Raw genomic sequence first — 20,242 nt, 5'->3', positions numbered from 1 at the left:
TTTTTCTCGTTTTTTTTTCTGTGTGATCCACTGCTCTCTCTTTCTGCAGCATGGTGTGTAAACTGAATACCAGAACTACCATTCTGGCAGCTACCAACCCTAAAGGCCAGTATGATCCCAACGAGCCACTGTCTGTGAACGTAGCTCTGGCCAGTCCTTTGCTAAGTCGTTTTGACCTGGTTTTAGTTCTGCTGGATACCAGAAATGCAGAGTGGGACCACATCATCTCCTCTTTCATTATGGAGGACAGAGGTAGAAGACATGTTTTTGAGTTTGGAAGTGAAATATGACTAAAACAATAAAGTCTGTTGTTATAAATAATTGATTATTATTGTTCTCTCACATACCCTTCAATGGGGAGAACGTGGTAAAAATGCCCCTTCTCTTTTTTTCTTAAGGACTACCTGATCAGTGTTCGAGTCTGTGGTCTATGGAGAAAATGAAAGCTTATTTCAGCCTGATTAAGCATTTAAAACCAGTGATGTCAGAAGAAGCCAACTGTATACTGACACGCTACTACCAGCTACAAAGACGGAGTGATAGCAGCAGTGCTGCCCGCACAACTATACGCACATTGGAGAGTCTGAGCAGGCTGGCTGAAGGTAAGATGAGAAGTTTGACTTCAGACTAGTTTGGTCATATTTATTCATAAGTCAAGTCATTGATTGTGGTCAGGTCTAAAACGAGTCTTCTGATAATATTTTACACGCTGCTCTTGCAGCACCGAAAGGCATACAAGATGTTTTTTGTTTTTGTGTTCTTTCTTCCTGTTGTTGCTGCCACTTTAGTATAACTATATCTATCCCTGTAGCCTCCTTCCTCTGCTTGTCCATCACTAGTATGTTTGGTTTGTAGCCGTCCATTTGTATGTGGAAGTCCACATGACTTAGCTTAGCCTTTCTCAACCACCCTAGGAACTGCATCACATTTTGGCCTTCTGACTTCTCAAACTCTGCTCAGGTGTTCATGTTCTTTGTTATGGCGTTCCATGTATGCCCTGTTTGCTAGAATCTTGCACCCTGCTGTTATGTGCTTGATTGTCTCAGGGGTGTCTTTGCACAGCATGCTTTGCCTTAGGGCTGGGTATTGTCACTGATTTCTAAAATCAATTCAATTCAGTTAGAGGACTAGATCTTGAAGGTTAAAGACCATTCACAGGAGCAAGTGGAGATTTTTTTTTTTTTTGTTTAATCAAATATTGTAATTAGTTACTAAACATTCATCATATGATGATTTAAAAGCAAAATGATTTTAAACTAAAGTTTTGTTAACTATGAAGTTGCTGATGATATGTAATAACAATAAAGCTTGTTGCATATACAAATTTGAAAAAAGTGGAACGGCAGCAGTGGCAGAAAACTTTTTTTGTTAATTTTACAGCCCATGCCAAGCTCATGTACAGAGAGACAGTTACCATAGAAGACGCTGTCATTGCTGTTTCTGTTATGGAGTGCTCTATGCAGGTAAGGCTTTTATTTGTTACTTTGAAAATTAAAACCTGTCTATGAGGCTCTTTCAATTTAAAGGGTTTTGTATTCATTGTATTTATTTTAGCAGGAAATCCCAAAAGGTTTTTTTTTTTTTTTTGCCTGTCCCATTTGGTTCTTTAGCCGTCAGAATTGTTGTCTGAAGACCAACAAGGATACCCAATGGATTTATTTTGCCAAATGGATCATCGTGGCATTGCTGTATTGGTCCATTTGATCGACCTTTGTTTTTATTATTTATTTTATTTTATTTTCAGTTGTTACAGACGGGACAGACATGAGTGAGGGATAGGAAAGAGAGAAAGAAAGAGGAAGGAAAAGAAAAACAGAAGGGGAGAGGGACATCTTCACAAGCATATCCTATGTGGAGATTGAATAAAAATTAGTTGACACTAATTAATGGCACAAATAATCCAGTAAACAATTGCAGCACAGTAAAAAAAAAAGGAATCCTCTTTGAGCCATTACTTGTGTAAAGTATTTTCCCAAAAGACAAGGACACAGACAACAGGTAATACTGAACTAAATGTAAAACCTCAACCTTTTTCATTTTTACCTAAACCGTGTGCACAAAACTCTGGAGGGATCTAAATGCTAACGTAGAATCCAGTCAGGACGTCTGCTACTGCTGTTTGCTTGTTTTGTTTTATGGGCGATCGTTTTCAGGCTTCAAGTAGCACCATTATACCAACGTTTCACATTCTAGACATTGTTTTAGGTGTATTTGACCAAAAGTTTGACTGAAAATTCACATGCAAGCTTTTTTTCAAGGCTGTGGTATTTGCCCGCAAACAATACCTTTCAGCTAGCTAAAACAGAATATTATGCTATCACCGAGCAACATGGCTAATGCCTTTCACACAGCTTTGTCTCAACTCCAAAGAGCTACAGAAGTAAAAGCTCATAATAATAATTGAAACAATCTTTGAAAAAATGACTTACCAAGTATGGCAAACAACTCAAATATGTAGAGCAAAATGTTCTGAAACGGCTTCACTTCAGCTTCGATTGGAGCCTATGGTGCTGGGGGCGGAGTCTGTGAATTTACTCTGTTGGTGTCATAGCCCCTCTAGGAGTTCAGAGTTAAGAGGTCAAGAGTTAATGTTTCCATTGTAACACCTCCAGATTTGACAGAGAAACACTCATTTTTAACACTCGATTTTAACTACTATCATTTTACACCTCAGAGTTACATTAAAAGAATGTGACTCTACTTAGAGTAAAATTAACTCTACTTTTGCAAGAAGACTATTAACACCAAACATTTAACACTTTTGAATTTGCTGTGTAGGATAACCACATTTACTCAGGGCCTTTTTGATGTGATGTTCTTCTGCTTCCCTGGCCGTTGTGTCAGTGGGGTTGGCGTTCGCTCTGTGTTGTAGTGTCCTGATGACTCCAAGTTTATGCTCCAGTGGAAGATGAGAGTCAAACCTTAAATACTAATCTGTATGTAGGGCTGTTCGATATAACGATATATATCGGATGACGATATAAAAATGTCTATCGTTTCATTTTACGCAATCATTTGTTTTGTGGTGTCGCAAAATAAACCGTTTATGGCAATATTTTTTCATCGTTTTGATGGTCACTGTAGTGGCTATATTAATTTCTTAAAGTTCTCTCTTTCTCTTATATTTAATATAACCACACTACAGACGGACAAGCGCCTGTTTTTATGCATTGTCGTTAGCAACAACGACGGTAACACCATCGCGTGTCCACTTGTTTATTTTCCACATAAACCTTTCACAATAAAGCTCAAGATCCTATTGAGACTTTTCAAAATAAACTGAATCACGCGAAAGAGCAGATTATTTACGGATGAGAAGCAAAAAAGAGCCGTCAGGTGCTAAAAAATAAACCTTAGACTCAAACGTTAGAACAGGCTTTTCCCGGCAGCACGTCGTGTAATAAATACTCACAAGGAAAATGGCGGCCATTACAACTTATGTCTAAAAATGTATCGTTTCATGCATCGGTTAAACACTCGAGTCCAGGTACATGACGCCCAGCTGCAAACACTTCATGCAAGTCGAGCTGCCCGAGATTCACATAATTTACAGAAAATGTAAAATTTTTGTGATTTATATCGTTATCGGACGGTAGATGTCTTATATTGGGATATGAGATTTTGGTCATATCGCACAGCCCTATCCGTATGCGTATGTTTACAGTACACATCAACTTTTAAATGTCCCCCATTACTGATGGCGATCTCACAGTCTAAGAAGGCTAACCAGCAACTTTTCATATCCTCCCTGGTGAATTTGATGTGGTTTTCCAGCGAGTTAATGTGATCCGTGAATTGTTGCACATCCTGAAATTTGATTTTCACCCAGGTGTCATCCACATACCTGGACCAATGACTTGGTGGTTTTCTAGGGTCGGATACCATAGCCCTCTTTTATACTTCTTAGGAGAAACAGGAGAAGTTTTGCCAGAAAAAATTGTTGTTATCGGTTGACTGTAGTACTGATCCTGGCATTTATGCTCAGTCAGGGCAAACACGTTTTCACACCACTTGTATGTACTATGATCATTATACTAAAATAATTAGCAGCGGTGTTTACTAAAGGTAGGATACTAAAGTCTGTGCAATTTTTTTGAATGAAACCAGCTGTTAAGTTTGAAAAAATAAATTCCACATCTGATCATTTCTTGCCTAATTTTTTGGTTTTCATTGCCTTTACTGAAACAGAATCCTAACATAACCGTGTCTAAAACAGTTTTACTTGCTGAAAATCTACTCACATTGAAGCTTAGACTTGATGCTTTAGCCTAAAGTTGTATACAATACTGCAAGCAATCTGTTCGTTGTATATTGTGTTGAAGCTCCCACTTTAATTGCAGCATTGGTCTGGCAAGACTCCAATCTGGCCCACTGGACATCTCTGAAAATGTAGAGGAGGACATAAACTTTGAATTGTATTTCCATAAATTTTGGTGAAGTGCTTATAAAGACTCTCACAGCTATTCATACTACACCAAAGTAATCAAGAAATGGATAAACAATTAAACGAGTGAAAAGTTATCACTATCTAAGAGTGAGTGCTGACAGAGCTTTCATAAGTTACAGCAGCATTCACTTGTTGTAAATGAGTGATGAAGTCACACTTCTTTTTGATATACTAATTTTCAGCATTCTGGCCCACTTAAAAGTAAAGTGGGCTGTATGTGGACCACAATGTAAAATGAGTTTACAGATGACATTCTCACTTCTAGTCTCCTTTGTTTTCCAGCTGGTTGATATCATTCACTTTGTGGTGTGTTGTCATCACGCTGCTGTGTCAGTCTGTAACTGCATATTACGTTCTTCTTTTAGGGTGGCGCTCTGCAGGGAAATGTGAATACTTTATTCACCTCATTTCCTGCTGACCCTGTTGAGCAGTATCAAACTCAGTGTCAGATACTGCTCGAAGGACTGAACCTCCCACTGTTCCTTAAGAAGGAGCGAGACAGACTATCCAGGTGAGTAAATTGGTGTTTTGTTTTGTTTTTTGTTGTTGTTGTTTTTTTTTAATTTGTTAACTTTCAAAGATAATCCCAATGTTAGATTATTACCTCCTGCTACACAACATTTGAATGCATAAGCAGTGCTGCTAGTAACTGTCTCTTTTCTGCAAAGAAATCCCCCATGACATCAAAATCATGACCTAATGATTTGACGTCCACTGATAATCTATAGTCTTTTAGGCCCCATTTTCTGTCTTTACTTGTATAAAACGTATACAAAAACACATAAGATAATTATTCTTTGACACTTAATGACATGATTCTTTGTGATGAATGTAGCCAGTGGAGTTCAAATTGGGAGCAGATTTGAAATGTTTATTTATGGATTCAACTTTGTGCACATGAGTGTTTGGAGCTATCATCATTTTAACTGCAGGCTGTTTTTCTCTTAAGGTCAAAAAGCCAGACATCAGAGTCTCCTGAATGTGATTCATCAACTACTAAACTGAAGCATCTACTCAGTGACGCAAACTCCAAAACACACACTAGCAATTTGGAAAGTGGTAATACAGTGAGGAGTGACTCGAACTGGTTCCACACCTCTCTGTCACTGTCCCCAAATGATAGGACCTCACCCATAACTACACCTCAAGAAAATACAAAAACTATTTCAAGTGGAACAGACGTGTGTAAAGTAACCAGACAATCAAGCTGTCGATCTGAAAAGTTGACTTCGAGAAGGACCGTTGCTCCAGTTGTTTTTGGAAATATTACCTCTGTTTCAGAACAAAACATACAAGGTAAGAAAAATGAAAGCGTTACAGAAGAAATCTCTAAAAGCCAAGAGGAGATACTGAAATATGAGAGAAAGAAGCATGAAGCACATCCAGAGCCATTGGGATATCATTTTCAAAAGGTTTCTAGAAGCACAATGGACTCTAAGAATATGGGAGATAAAGGCATTGGGCAACTGGACCTGAAACATCAGCGATTTCACAAAGAGGTTGGAAAAGGACACAGAGAAAGGCTGGTGTTTGGGGATGAAAGTGAAAATGTACTAGAGACAAACCTGTCCACTGACAAAGACAGCTATGTAAAGGAGGACAAATTGCACCTGACAGAAAGTAGGAAGAGCAGCGCTGTTCCAAGGGAGAAAATGGCAGTCGAAGCTGAAACACACATAGACTTGCGTGGAAAGTTGTCAAGATTCATGTTCAAACCAAGTAAGATGAGAACTTCAGTTGACAACCATAACAATAATGCCAGTCCAGAAAAGCAAATGACAGTGAGCGTTAACACAAAGAAACCAATTAGTCATAATGACGCACACCTGTGTCAGAGAACCAGAGTCAGCACTGGTGATGACAGAGATGTATTTACTTCCACCCCACTTTCAAAATCAAGTGCTTGCATCACTAATCAAACTACATTACAATCAGAACAGATGAAGACCAGTATAACTTCCTCAAGCTCAGAAATTAAACTCTCAGGATTCTCATCTATCTGGACAAGTGAACCCACAACAGCTCAAACAAAAATGGAAAAGAGTACGCTTAAAAAAGGTGATGCTGATTGTTTGAGAGCTAATTCAAAAGTCCACAAAATTCTAAACATCGCCAACCACATAGGCAAGAAGTGCCAAACCATACCCCCAGCAACAGATTACACACCAGCAAAGAAATGTGAACTAGGGATGAAGTCAACGAGTACAACAATGTCCGAGTGCAAAGTAAAACAGACCAAATTCAGTCATACTGAAAACAACACTGTAAAAATGGTAACTAGGGATTCAGTTAACTGTCAAAGGACTGCCAGTCTAAAGAGAAAGTGTTTTACGAGTCCTCAGGATAGTAATGGTAGTGGTTCCAAAGGCCTATTCTCAGGATTGTCTCTGTTTGAGTCTGCCGAGTTAAATAATGATGTTCTTGACACTGACTGGGACCAAGAGGTTTTGAAAAAAGCCAAAGTCTGAAATCACAACATTTGTGGATAAAGAACTTTTTTCCTGAAGAAAACATAATCTGGTTGTAGGAAATGAATAAGTTTGACAGAAAAGTTTCCTGGGATATAAACTTGAGTTTAGCTCTTTAGCATAGTGTCTAGTCACACAGTTTTCACCAGCTAGCTGCAGTGTGATTTTTTTATTTTTTTTTCTACTCCTGTACAATGAAAAAGTACTGTGTTCATAATAGTAAGATATCCTTCCTTACATGTGCTCAATACAACTTTTTTTTTTTTTAGTTGCTTGTTCTGTATTACACCTACGTGTAACACATTTAACACCTGTTAAAAGTGAGTTGCTCACCGAGATCTTTATGTACAGCAAATAAAATAAACATAATGTGAGACACATCCATGTGTTTTGTTAATATTTTTCTTAAAGGCCTTTATTTATATTCAGTTTTAAGTAAATGGTAAATGGCCTGTATTTATATAGCGCTTTACTAGTCCCTAAGGACCCCAAAGCGCTTTACATATCCAGTCATCCACCCATTCACGCACACATTCACACACTGGTGATGGCAAGCTACATTGTAGCCACAGCCACCCTGGGGCGCACTGACAGAGGCGAGGCTGCCGGACACTGGCGCCACCGGGCCCTCTGACCACCACCAGTAGGCAACGGGTGAAGTGTCTTGCCCAAGGACACAACGACCGAGACTGTCCAAGCCGGGGCTCGAACCGGCAACCTTCCGATTACAAGGCGAACTCCCAACTCTTGAGCCACGATCGCCTAAAACCTAAAAAATTATGTATATATTTTTTCAGCTTTTTGTTAGCATTGTTTTAGCCTATTATGTGAAAATATGTGTTCTGGAACACATATTTTCAAACATATAATGTAAACTGCAATCAATTTAAAAAAAAAAATGTTATTCAGAGAATATTTGGTAATGTTTAACTAGGCACCTGCAACAAGAGATAAGGCCTTGATTATACTTTCTGCAAGTTAGCTAGGATCAACTTGGGTTCACGTCTGCAAAAAATTTATCATCACACAATGAGCATGGAGTTTATGTGACTACGCAGACTGGTTCACCGAGACGTTATATTACAAAGGACAAACTGTGTAAGCGACCCAGACACCGATCATCAAGCATACTTCAAAGAAATATAAGAGGAATGACTACTCTGCCATTGCGCCCTTTAGCTATCCCATCAACACTGTATAATTAAGGCTTACTACATGGGTCAGTGCTCATACACGGGAGCCAAGATTCAGAACTGGCTAACAGTATGCTGCTCCTGAACTTTGCTGACTTGTATTTTTAAAATGTGCACCATTTCCAATACCAGGACCAACTTGACACATAGCATTTCAGTGTTTGATTGATTGATTATTTAGAGTACATGAATACATATATACAAAATGGAGCATTTACTCCCACTCCCTTCACATATTTATAGCTCAGTCATGTAGTTATGTAGCTTCTTCCTGAGTATATGTAATACACATTAACAACAATATATAACAGTGATGACTTGTCACATTGAAAACACCTCTTGTCATTTAATGACCCCTCTCATCCCTGTCATGAACTTTTAATAATTTCGACTGTAAAAATAAGTTTGTATGAAGAGGATATTGAACTTTATGTGTAATACCAATTGTCCTTTTTTTGTAATATGAAAAGCGAATTTAGTGTATTTTTATAATTATTTCCCCGTACCTCTACACAACAAGTTAAATACGGGAGAATTAGAGAACAACACAAAATCCAGAGAGAATTATAATCTAGAACCTGTTTAATTTTGTTCATGATTGAGGTGCTCTTGGACACTTTATTTTGTTTTTCGCTGTTAGATGAAAGTTGAAGTAAATGACCAAATAACAGATATTAGAATCCCAACATTTTTGCAAATGACATTTGTAGATCATGTTCAAGAGAAGATTACGTTTCTGGTTTTCCGGTTGAAAATTGATGCGCAACATGGGAATGTAGTGTACATGTCAGGTGTGTGCTTGCTTAGCCATGATAACCCCTAACTACTAGTAACTACTAGTACTTTTAAAGATAGATGGATCAGTATGTGAGCGTTTAATACCAGCAGTTTATAACTTTGAATACGAGCACATCTCATTTTCAGTAGTTTCTGCATTTAACCCCGTTGGCTGTCTATGTACAATTTAACCGATGTGGGTGATTTATTTTAAACCTGAAATAAGATGTAAAATTCAAATGAAGATGTTGAGTGATGTTGTAACTAACGATAGTGACCTATGTCAATGTTTACGTCAGCTCACTGTCTTTCAACACCATGTAACTCTCTCAGTTGAATTGGGATTTGGGTTGTTGAGATTGAATCCCTCTGGTGGAATGGAGCTGCTGGTCCTTCTTTTCCTCTCCTTTATCTTTGAGATCATCAGGTAAAATATCTCCACAATGTTTAAAATGACAGAAAACACAGCCATTGCTAACATGAAGATAATAAAGACGCTTTTCTCTGTGGAGCGACTAATGAAGCAGTGTACCTCTGTCTTACATGGGTCCTTGAAACAAGAAACCTTATTTGGCATAAGTATGAAGCCATAGAGGTAGTACTGTCCTACAATGAATGCTACTTCAAGCAAAATCTTGAACAGCAATTGAAACGTGTAGCTGACCAGCAAGGCGCCTTTGAGGTGCACTTTGCCATGTTCATTTGAATACTTGGGGGCTTTAATCATCTCCTGCTTTTTCCTTTTTTCCTCCAGGCGTCTTCTCCGTTTGTTCTCTTTACGAATCACTAGTAAGACGTGGCCCAGATAGATAAGCGTTGGCGTGGAGACAGTGAGAATCTGGAGCACCCAGAAGCGTGTATGAGACAAAGGAAAGGTGTGATCATAGCAAGAATTCTTGCATCCAGGCGTTAGGATATTACACTTCATGTTTGATTGTTCGTCTCCCCATATTTTATCGACACCAGCTGCCAGAATGAAGATCCTGAAGAGAAAAAGAACACTCATCCAGACCTTTCCCAAGAAGGTGGAGTGAAACTGCACCTTGTCTAACAAATCAGACAGAAAGGACCACTCCCCCATAATAGCAGCCTTTAAGAGAGAAAACAAAACACAACAATGAATATGCAGTTGTGTGACAAAAGTCCATCTCGAGAAAAAGACGAGCAATATATAGTCATATTTGAAACTGGGTGGATTATTTAAGGTGATATATTCATACAAATTTCAATCAAATGTATGCTGAACAATGATGGATCATTCAGGAGTTACATGTATTATTATAGTAATACAATTATGAATACTGCTTATTGATCATTCAACCTCCACTTTATAATACAACCCATGACTTCTACATTACCACGTATATTTTTCTGAATTTAGGCTTCTCAATTCTCATTAGCTAAAACTTGAACAAGGGAGTAATTGGCACACTTTAAACATATAATATTACATATATAATACAATATTTATATATACATGTGTCTCTGTATATACACATACATAATTTGTAAAACGTAATTAAATGTATAATTATTTTTAAGTACTACTTAGAACATAATTTTTAAATAAATGATTACTTTTTGTGCAATTCAAATGAAAAGAATATGCTGCCTTCAAGGTTGTCCTGAAGCCAAAGTCCTCCTGTTGGAAGCTAGCTCCACCTGTAATCACAAAAGCTGAAACAAATTACAAATTTTGAAACTGGCAAATAGGCAGAATGGAGAAGACTCGACCCACTCTAGCCTGCCTGGCTTCCTCTCTTGCTCACTGTCTGTTGTTTTGGACGGCTGAACCCAGGCATGTAAATTCAGCTACCCACACTATTTCTCCTCCTTACATGTTCACCTTTCTGTCGTCCTCTCATTTACATACATATATTCTGTCTTGTTTCTACTGAATTTTATTCGTCCTCTCTCCCAGAGCATACCACCACTCCTCCAGGCTCTTTTCCACCTGCTCCCTACCCTCATAATGATGTCTGTTACCTGTATAGTTCACAGAGACTCCTACCACACCTCATCAGTTAATCTGTCCTTTATCACTGCAGAAAAAAAGGGCTTAGAGCCGATCCCAGATGTAATCCAACCCCACTCTTCATACATATCCTGTATCACTATCACATGCTTCTCTGCTACTCCTGACTTCCTCATGTCATGTTCCTCTTTTGGCACCCAATCATATGCTTTCTCCTGTTCCACCAAGAGACAGTGAAATTTAATTTACTGCCGCAGATATTTCTTTGCTGATAGTAACCAAACTAATGTAAAGGAGTAAAGAAGGATGTTATAAAGGTTTTCGATTCTGAATTACATCGACAGTATCCGATTGTGTGTATGTGTGAAATCCGGTTAAAATTAAATTCCTGAACACTGTCAAATATAATCAGAGAATTAAATTCTGTTTTCATAATACAAACAAAGATTAAGTTTTATTTATACAAAATTGACTCTTCTTGTTTTGAAAACTTTCCTACCTCGCTAAGAGTCCTCTCTAGTCCAGTCAGTTCTTGGGTTGTAACTCAGATTATTCTCACTTCCTTGTTATAATTCAGGCTAATCTTGCTAAATCATCAGATTCCTCCCTGCTCTGCCTGACTGTCCCACCCACACTCTTTACTGATGTCACTACTGTCACCCAATTATAATGACAGGGACAGTTTCACCATTTTCATCCAGTTTGGAGTGGCTAACCAACAGCAATTATAATTATTAACGACATGGTAATGTATCATATTCATATTATTTCGCTAAAAGGATGTAAGCTGTGCAGTATATTTTAACAATACCTCATTAAGAATAATTTAACCTGGTTTTTAGCCTGAATAATTGAAACAAACTGGAAAACTTAAACATAACTTTTGCTTTATCATGTCAAATGTCACCATTTGGTTACAGCACATAAATATTAGTTTTTGCAATATTTTTTCATGAATCCTGTTTCTTTTTGTGAGTTATCAGCAAACTGAGATTTTAGTAAACTGGATCTGATACTATGGGCAGTTTTTGAGTGAAGAATACAGTGAGAACATTTTCAGTCCATTCAGTAATTCATTTTCCATTAAAGCTGCATTACATCGGCCGTTAACAGGAGATCGTAGTGCACCATTTTATAAATGTTAGTGTTGGTGTTAATGCTTGTGTGGAGAGAGACAGAAACACGCTTCTGTTTGCACATATGTAATGATCAGCTCTACGCAGAAGGCTGAAGTAAAGTTCAGCTAAATAATTATTACTATTACAGTAAAGTTAGTTGGACACTTAGCAGTTCCAGTGACTTTTCTGTTTCTGCCTCATCTTCAGCTGCCTGCTGCAGGTCTCTAAACTTCTTGCTGCTTTAATATCTAACCCATGACTTTATTAACATTTAAGGACAATGGAGTGATTTCTTTAGTAAGGGCAGCTTCATTCATATTCATATCACGAACTTTTTCCAACAGCCAATGGCTCATTTTAGCTACCTAGCTAAGGACATACATTAGCCTTGAAAACACAGATTTCACTTACTGGGAAAAAAAATGCCAGCTGGTTAGTCCAGCTGTCAGTTTGAAACAGTCACTCTTTGCTTTTAGAAAGTAAATGGTGGACCTCCTCTCAGCGTTCCTACTCTCTCTGCAATTCACAGCAGACTGCACCTGCCAATCAAAGCTCCTGTGACTTGCGGTGGAGTCAGCTCTGTCTAATTCAACTACTTCTCCACCTCAGCTTTCTCTGCCAGAGCCCACTGAGAAAGTTCTGACATAACTCGAAACTTTCTCTGGTGAGGTGGAGAAAACAAACTGGGTTTTATAACTTTGTGTATGATGACCTTTGAATGGCTTTGCAAAACTTGTGCCTCTGATTTTGCATGAGAGGCAGAGTGCTGCAGTGGGCACAGGCATTTATTAATTCCAATGAGATATCTCTCACTGGAATGAATAACTGTTTCAAATGAAGTGTTAAGCAGTGCTGCTCTTTAAAGTGTTTCATTTGACACTTGAGGAGCAGAGCAGGAGGATAGTGGCTGGAAATAGGGTGATTGTTATAAATGAACTCATCCCTACCTTGATTATTGATTCCTGTTACGATCCATTGTAAAATATTAACTCCAGGCATTAGTCAACTCCAGGGTAGAGCAACGTTTTTTTTGGATTCTAATCTAGCTAAGCAATTAGGCACACCCTTGGTTTCTCTCCCCGAGACTCTGAACGGCCAAGATCTCACCAACATCATACTTCACATCAAACCCATCTCACTTCATCTCTCAGGAAACCACTGTGAGTACATCACTATTTATTTTTGATTCCCCACACTTTCCTTTGGTTCAACAACATAACCCAGTCAAAGACTGGTGTAGAAAATCTTTAGCCACACCTGTTATCAGCAGCTCTCCTCTAAATATGTGTACTTGGTAACTAACTGGGTTTAACTTGGTAGCCTGGACACTAAATTAATGGGAGACCCCAAGGATCTTGTAACCTGTCAGAATCCCTTTGAGTGATCTTATAATATGCAGGTTTTTACTGTTACTCCTTCACAAGAGGTTAAAATAGGAATGTCCACAATTTAGACTTGTTGAATGCAGTATTGTTTTATTAGACCATTTAGTAGGAGAAAAGCAAAAGCCAAATCAAAAATAATAAAATAATCAAAGCACTTGAATTCTCCATTCTCATTTGTTGTGGTCCTTGAGATGAGAGAGGTTGAGGAGAGAACAATCTATCCAGGCCTGAAGATGCACTTATCTCTGGTTCATGTTGATAATAATAGTCCAGTGGATTCAATCGAGCAAGAATACAGTGGAAATCTTCTCAAAGTTATAATCCATAGAAAAACAGTAGAATTCTTTGGAAGTTGTAATTCAGCAGGAAGACAACAGAAATCCAAATCCTCTTGAATCTAACATGGCAAAAATAAGCAAAGAAATCTCAGTTAGCAGCTGATCCGTCTAACATCTCACAGAGATGAGTAGAGATCTCTGAGCACTCCAGTCACCCATATATATATATATATATGTATATATGTATATGTATATATGTATATATATATATATATATATATATATGTATATATATATGTATATATATATATGTATATATATATGTATATGTATATGTATATGTATATATATATGTATATGTATATATGTATATATATATGTATATATATATGTATATGTATATATGTATATATATATGTATATATATATGTATATATATATGTATATATATATATGTATATGTATATATGTGTATATATATATATGTGTATATATATATATATATATATATATATATATATATGTATATATGTATGTATATATACATATATATATATATATATGTATGTATATATATGTATGTATGTATATATATATATGTATATATATATACATACATATATATATACATACATATATATATATATACATATATATATATATACATATATATATATATACATATATATATATATATATTCCTGTTGTATTCTATTTATATTTTGTTCCTGCACAATTGGTGTGGAGCACCACACACTATTCTATTTGATACAACACCTGCATTATTTTATTTTCATCACTAGATGGTGCTGTGTACCAATCAAGTGTGTTGTGGGAGCCCAGAATGGTTTAATGGAAAGTTACTAAAAATTAAATGAGGAATTTCAGTTTGAGTGCTCGGTGAAGCATAACCAGGACCCTGTGTAAGGCCTAAAAAACGGGCTTTATTGGCAATATGAGCACTATATTATACACAGTGAAACAGAAACCGCCCAAGTATATATGAGTATATAAGTAGTAGAAGGTCCTGTTTTAAAGTGTTTGTGTTTTTTTTGAACTGATAGGCAGGTGTGTACGTTACCTATTGTCTTTTTCACATGGACCCCTTTACCTTTTTTTTAACTATCATCTGCACAGTAGCAAGTATTCCCAGCTGCCAGAGAAATGTGAAGAAGAATTGTAGCTACATAGTTACATTCTCCTACTGATGTACTGACGCAAATACATGTCAAAGTAGTTTGCACACAGGAGGTATATCTGTTGGGTCGAGGTATTTTATATTTGTAACCCTGCGTTTTAACATTAGTTCCACGTGATGGTACGTGTTCTCATGTGCTTATGAAGCAATAAAGCCCGAAACACCACACATTGGCTGTTTCTGTAGGAGTCTTTTTTTCTTTGCCCTCCCAGCAGCAGGGGCTTCGGTCTTGACGTAGAGATCAGGTGACTGTAACTTCTCTGACGGCACCGTTATAAGGGAAGTTTGACAAGTTCGACTCAGTTTTCCTACTGATGCCAAACTTGGATTTTAACTTTGCCAAGTGGCGGGGAACGGGCCACCTTTTTTGTCTCTGTAACTTTCCAGGTAAGTAAAAGAAAGTTTGGCTTTAAAAAAAAAACGCGTCCGAAGGAAAACGCTGTCCGCCTGTTGCTCTTAGAAATATTCGGATAAACTCCGGTGCGCTCTAGACCACATGCGTCTTGTCTTAGAAACTTTGAGTATCCCTTTCTCCAAGGTGAATGCTTTGTCAGCTTTTTTCGTTTTTACAACCTGGTTTACATCTACAAGGAGCAATGGCTGATAAAAGCCAGATTTATTTATTTATTAGTATGTTTTTACTATCTCGATTTTTTATTTATGTAGTGGGCCAATGACCTCTTTTCGATTTTAATTTAATGAAAGTTCTTTTTATATTTCAAATTCTCTGCCTCTCTTGTAGCATTTATTGCTTTGCTTAAAAGCCACTGAAGTCAGGAAACTCAGAGTTAGGGCTCACTCTCTTTTCCCTTGAACATTGTTTCTTTTCAATGAAAACCATAGTACTCTTAGTACTTTTGAGTGGTTTGCTGAGTAGGTCATTGTGTTGGAGTCCATTGTTCTGCTTTGTCTTGATCATTTCACTCAAACAAACTCATTCATGTGGAAAGTGGCGGGATGTGTTCCCTATCTAATACCAATGAAAGCTTAATTTACCTTAAATTCTTAGTAGCTCAAATTTTGCACTTCTTATATTTAAATATAAAGGCCAAACACTCCCAAACTAAAGTTAATTTTCACATTTCCAATTAATGTTCACAGAAATACATTGCATTGTGTATAACTTGTCAGCTAAGGAGACAGAACAGGTCATCTACTAATTTGAAGACTGGTGGTTCAACTCCTGGCTGCACTAGTCTGCGTGAGACATGTCCACTGGAGTGTGAATGTGTGTAATATTAGATAGAAAGCACCAGTGCATTTACCATTTACATGTATAAGTGAGATCACATGCAGTTACTTACTTACTACAGGCACCATGGGGATTAGGCTGCTGTTTCACACTTCCCCGCAAAAGTTGCCTTACAAACATATATCCAACGCTGCCATTGCTCTCTGAAGTAACATGTCTTAATGTGTGTGTATTATGTGTTACAAGCATGTGATTTATCATTTGGTAGTATAATTAACAGTACAGTCTACTTTTTGGTGTGCCTGCTGAAAACGATTCCGTGACGTCTTAAAATAGTATGACCTCTTTCAAAGGCGACATTAAACTGAATATACCAAATTATTTTGAGTACTGATGAGACATCAGACTTTGTATTATTCAGCGCAATTTAGTTTTTTGGATAGTTGTGGAAAAAATAACCCAAAATAAAGCTAATGGCAAGAATCTTAGGGATCTTTCCTAAAAACAGGGTTCCTGCTCCTAACTTTGATAACTGTTTGTGTAACACAGTTTGTACACTGCAACCACTTCAACATTGTTCTTTTTTCGCACTAGCTAATACTCCCTGAACATGGGTGACTGGAGTGCTCTGGGTCGTCTGCTGGACAAAGTTCAGGCTTACTCTACTGCTGGTGGGAAGGTCTGGCTGTCGGTGCTCTTCATATTCAGGATCCTGGTGCTCGGTACTGCAGTCGAATCGGCCTGGGGAGATGAGCAGTCAGCCTTCAAGTGTAACACCCAGCAGCCTGGGTGTGAAAATGTCTGTTACGATAAATCCTTCCCCATTTCCCACGTTCGCTTCTGGGTTCTCCAGATTATTTTTGTGTCGACACCTACACTTCTATACCTGGCTCATGTCTTCTATCTGAACAGGAAAGAGCAGAAACTCAACAGGAAAGAAGAGGATCTCAAAGCTGTGCAAAATGACGGAGGTGACGTCGACATACCTTTAAAGAAAATTGAGATGAAAAAGCTAAAGTATGGTATTGAGGAACATGGCAAAGTCAAGATGAAAGGAGCCCTCCTTAGAACCTATATAGTGAGCATTTTTTTCAAGTCTATGTTTGAAGTGGGCTTCCTGGTTATTCAGTGGTACATATATGGGTTCAGTCTGAGTGCAGTCTACACCTGTGAGAGGAACCCATGTCCACACCGAGTGGACTGTTTCTTGTCTCGTCCCACAGAGAAGACCGTATTCATTATTTTCATGTTGGTGGTCTCACTGGTGTCATTGCTGCTCAATGTCATTGAACTTTTCTATGTGTTCTTTAAGAGGATCAAAGATCGTGTAAAAGGCAAACAACAACCCACACTCTACCCCAGCGGAGGCACCTTAAGCCCTACCCCTAAAGAACTCTCTACTACGAAGTATGCCTACTATAATGGCTGCTCATCCCCAACTGCCCCACTCTCACCAATGTCCCCCCCTGGCTACAAGCTTGCCACAGGGGAGCGGGGAACTGGCTCGTGCCGTAATTATAATAAGCAGGCCAACGAGCAGAACTGGGCTAACTACTCTACAGAACAGAACCGTCTTGGACAGACTGGTGGAGGAAGCACTATTTCAAACTCCCACGCACAAGCCTTTGATTTCCCAGATGATACCCACGAGCATAAGAAACTGTCTTCCTCAGCAGGACACGAGCTGCAGCCGATAGGGTTGATGGATGCCAGGCCTTGTAGCAGGGCCAGCAGCAGAATGAGCAGCCGAGCCAGGCCAGATGACCTGGATGTTTAAAACACGGTTTCGTCTCTTTCCACCTCTCTCTGGCTGACAGAATTTCTGGTTGAAGCCAGAAACATCAGGAAACACTTTATCACATAGGTTTATTTGAGAGGTGTGACTAATCTCAATCACCGTCTTCAATATAGAGACTTTTAGTCAGTTCAAGAAACATTAAAACCAATGTAATAATATCAAAGGTACAAGTATTTTCTGACTGAGTTTTACTTTTTAGTGCTTTTAACCCAGCCTCAAGAGAATATTGTAGCCACACGAATTGGGATTTGAAAGAGTATAACACAACCAACATTAATAATCTGTTCAAGAACACAGCCCCATAAGTTGACAGCTTTGGTTTCAATTTACTGATATTACATAAAAGATTTACTGTTTTTGTTTCTTTCAATGTTCCTCATGTTTTTCCAGTTGATGATGTCCTTTTTCATGAAATACGATAGTATGAAGCATTAGTAGCTTTGCAGCATTAATGTTTTGTAAAGTGGCTACTACACACTCAGTTTCATTTATGTTTAGTCGAGATCAGTGAACACTGTATTTGTCTGATAAACGACAGCGAGCCACAAATCTTCATACCTGTGCATCTAAATTTCCTAATGTTGTCAAATGATATAAATGTCATGCAATAGAGAATTTGGGATAACAAAAACACACTGTTTAAAATTGAGTTTTGTAGTGCAGTTATGAAGTGTGGTACCACAACCAATCAGTGCAGTTTGGTTCAGTTTCTTTACTTTCATTCTCATTTTCATTCACCCAAAGATGTGTTGATTTCTTCTAATTTGTCAGTTGCCCTAGTCACAACACAAAGTTATTGCTCAATGCTGTTGTATAAATAACTTGGTTAATTCTTTGACAGTGACTAACAGTAAAGGGTTTATATGTTTTGTAAATTAATATTTATTGCCAGGATCTTTAGGAGAACTACCACTAAGACAGAAAATTGACTACTACTCAGTAAAGCAAACAAGTCCCCCACAAACTGTTTATTGCCGTTTATTATCAGGTAATATGTCAGATAATATTGTTTATTATCTGATAAACTTTGAATTTGTGTAGTGTAAGGTTTTAGTGCTTTTATCATGTTTTGAAGTGTGCACAGGGGTGGCAGGGATGATGGTAGCAAGCTGCTGTCACTCAGCAAAATATGTTTGTTCTATTAAGAAAGGCTTTATTACTGTCAGTCATTTGCTGAAATGTGTTCCTTTTTTTTTAACCTATTGTGAGAAACAAAGACACTCGAATGATTTTCTGCATTTTACATATTCGATTTTTTTTTGTTTTTCAAACTTAGTGTAGCTCAATTTAATTTGCTGCTTGAGAAGTAGATATTTAGGAATGTAAATCAAGCTAACTGTGTCGCAATCAAAATGTGAGTTTGTAGAAGACTGCTTATAGATGCGGACTAATATTTAGTCATTTCTAATAAAGATATGCCAGTGTAGCTCCACAACTACCAAACACTAAGATAAATCTCAATTTGAATGTCTTTTACTGCGATTTTGCTTCAATTGCCAGTTGGTCATTGTTTTGGAGTATTTGCATATGTAACTGATATTTTGGCTACAATAGGAGTTGCACTGAGACATGGGAGACTGAGAAGCATTATGATACACATAGTATGTGGTTTTCTGATGACATGATGAACATGTTACTAATTTATTTTATAACACAGACATTATTATAATCAATAACATCAGACTTTTAATCACCAAATATCTCGGTGAGGTACAGTAATGTTGTTCAATGACAGAAGAGAAGCAATAATTACTGCTTGCAAGTATTCAGACAATGCTCATGTGTGGGGTCCACTGCTGTAAAGTGTGAGTATATGACGGTAAAATAAAACGTTTTTAAATACTTCTTTAACCAATAAACATTTTTCTTTCTTAAGCAGTGATTGATTTTTTTTTAAATATGTGGCCATTATTAGCCATTGCTGTTGTTAGAACTAAACACCTGCCAATAAAGAACTGTTAAAGTACATTATGTCATCTATGTTAAGATGTTTTCAAAAATACTTATTTACCTCACATAAAATTTTTGGTGTTGATTAATGTTATGTTAGTCAAGGTTTATTCTACAAAAAATATTTTTCATCTTTAACATTTTTAGAACAGACATATTTAGACATGTATAGAATAGCCCTTTATTGTACAACATGTCATTACAGTTTACTTTTATGGTAAGTTAGGTTTCAGTTTTTTCTATCTTTATTTTTTGTTTTACAAGCTTAAAGAGAAATAACACTTGCCAATTGCAAGTCCTGCATGTAGCTGGAGATGAGCAGGTCAATTGTCAGACAGTGTGACTAATTTATATTTTTGACAGCTCTTATTGCTAGAGCTGTCAAAAGGTTTGCCAAGTAAAATTAATATTTTTTCCTTAGCTAAAGTTCTTGAATTATTATTTTTGAATAAAAAAATGTGCC

General features: G+C 37.4%; 3 protein-coding genes across 8 annotated transcripts in view; 2 read left to right on the top strand and 1 right to left on the bottom strand.

Moving 5' to 3' along the window:
- The window catches only part of mcm9 (minichromosome maintenance 9 homologous recombination repair factor), a 32,293-nt gene extending 25,004 nt beyond the window's left edge, over positions 1-7,289 (top strand). For all 5 annotated transcript variants that reach the window (XM_004564746.2, XM_004564747.2, XM_076874308.1 and 2 more), the window contains 5 exons: positions 50-252; positions 399-602; positions 1,381-1,463; positions 4,813-4,958; positions 5,397-7,289. In XM_004564746.2, coding sequence (XP_004564803.2) covers positions 50-252; positions 399-602; positions 1,381-1,463; positions 4,813-4,958; positions 5,397-6,915 — 2,155 coding nt within the window. In that variant the 3' untranslated portion in view covers positions 6,916-7,289. The remainder of the gene's footprint in view (positions 1-49; positions 253-398; positions 603-1,380; positions 1,464-4,812; positions 4,959-5,396) is intronic.
- Positions 7,290-8,255: 966 nt separating this feature from the next.
- LOC101470461 (gap junction Cx32.2 protein) lies at positions 8,256-11,430 on the bottom strand. 2 transcript variants are annotated; one of them, XM_004564745.2, is made up of 3 exons: positions 11,360-11,430; positions 10,464-10,562; positions 8,256-9,975 (listed from the first exon to the last, which is right to left on the bottom strand). In XM_004564745.2, exon 3 carries the CDS (start codon positions 9,964-9,966, stop codon positions 9,196-9,198), a length of 771 nt encoding a protein of 256 aa, XP_004564802.2. In that variant the 5' UTR covers positions 9,967-9,975; positions 10,464-10,562; positions 11,360-11,430; the 3' UTR covers positions 8,256-9,195. The 2 variants fall into 2 exon arrangements, with proteins under 2 accessions (XP_004564802.2, XP_004564801.2); XM_004564744.2 differs by having other exon boundaries at positions 10,464-10,547; positions 11,360-11,402.
- A 3,646-nt stretch (positions 11,431-15,076) lies between these two features.
- Positions 15,077-19,797, top strand: gja1b (gap junction protein alpha 1b). The gene is made up of 2 exons (XM_076874306.1): positions 15,077-15,226; positions 16,626-19,797. Exon 2 carries the CDS (start codon positions 16,642-16,644, stop codon positions 17,806-17,808), a length of 1,167 nt encoding a protein of 388 aa, XP_076730421.1. The 5' UTR covers positions 15,077-15,226; positions 16,626-16,641; the 3' UTR covers positions 17,809-19,797.
- Positions 19,798-20,242: the final 445 nt, after the last annotated feature.

This window comes from Maylandia zebra, linkage group LG15 (genome assembly GCF_041146795.1).
Source record: "Maylandia zebra isolate NMK-2024a linkage group LG15, Mzebra_GT3a, whole genome shotgun sequence".
Taxonomy (NCBI): Eukaryota; Metazoa; Chordata; class Actinopteri; order Cichliformes; family Cichlidae; genus Maylandia; species Maylandia zebra.
Note: the sequence above shows the minus strand (reverse complement) of the source record. Positions and strands in the feature narration are given on the sequence as shown.

What these genes read in the sequence shown, in the direction of transcription:
- LOC101470461 (XM_004564745.2), bottom strand. Translation starts at nt 9,966, where the DNA reads ATGGGGGAGTGGTCCTTTCTGTCTGATTTGTTAGACAAGGTGCAGTTT.
- gja1b (XM_076874306.1), top strand. Translation starts at nt 16,642, where the DNA reads ATGGGTGACTGGAGTGCTCTGGGTCGTCTGCTGGACAAAGTTCAGGCT.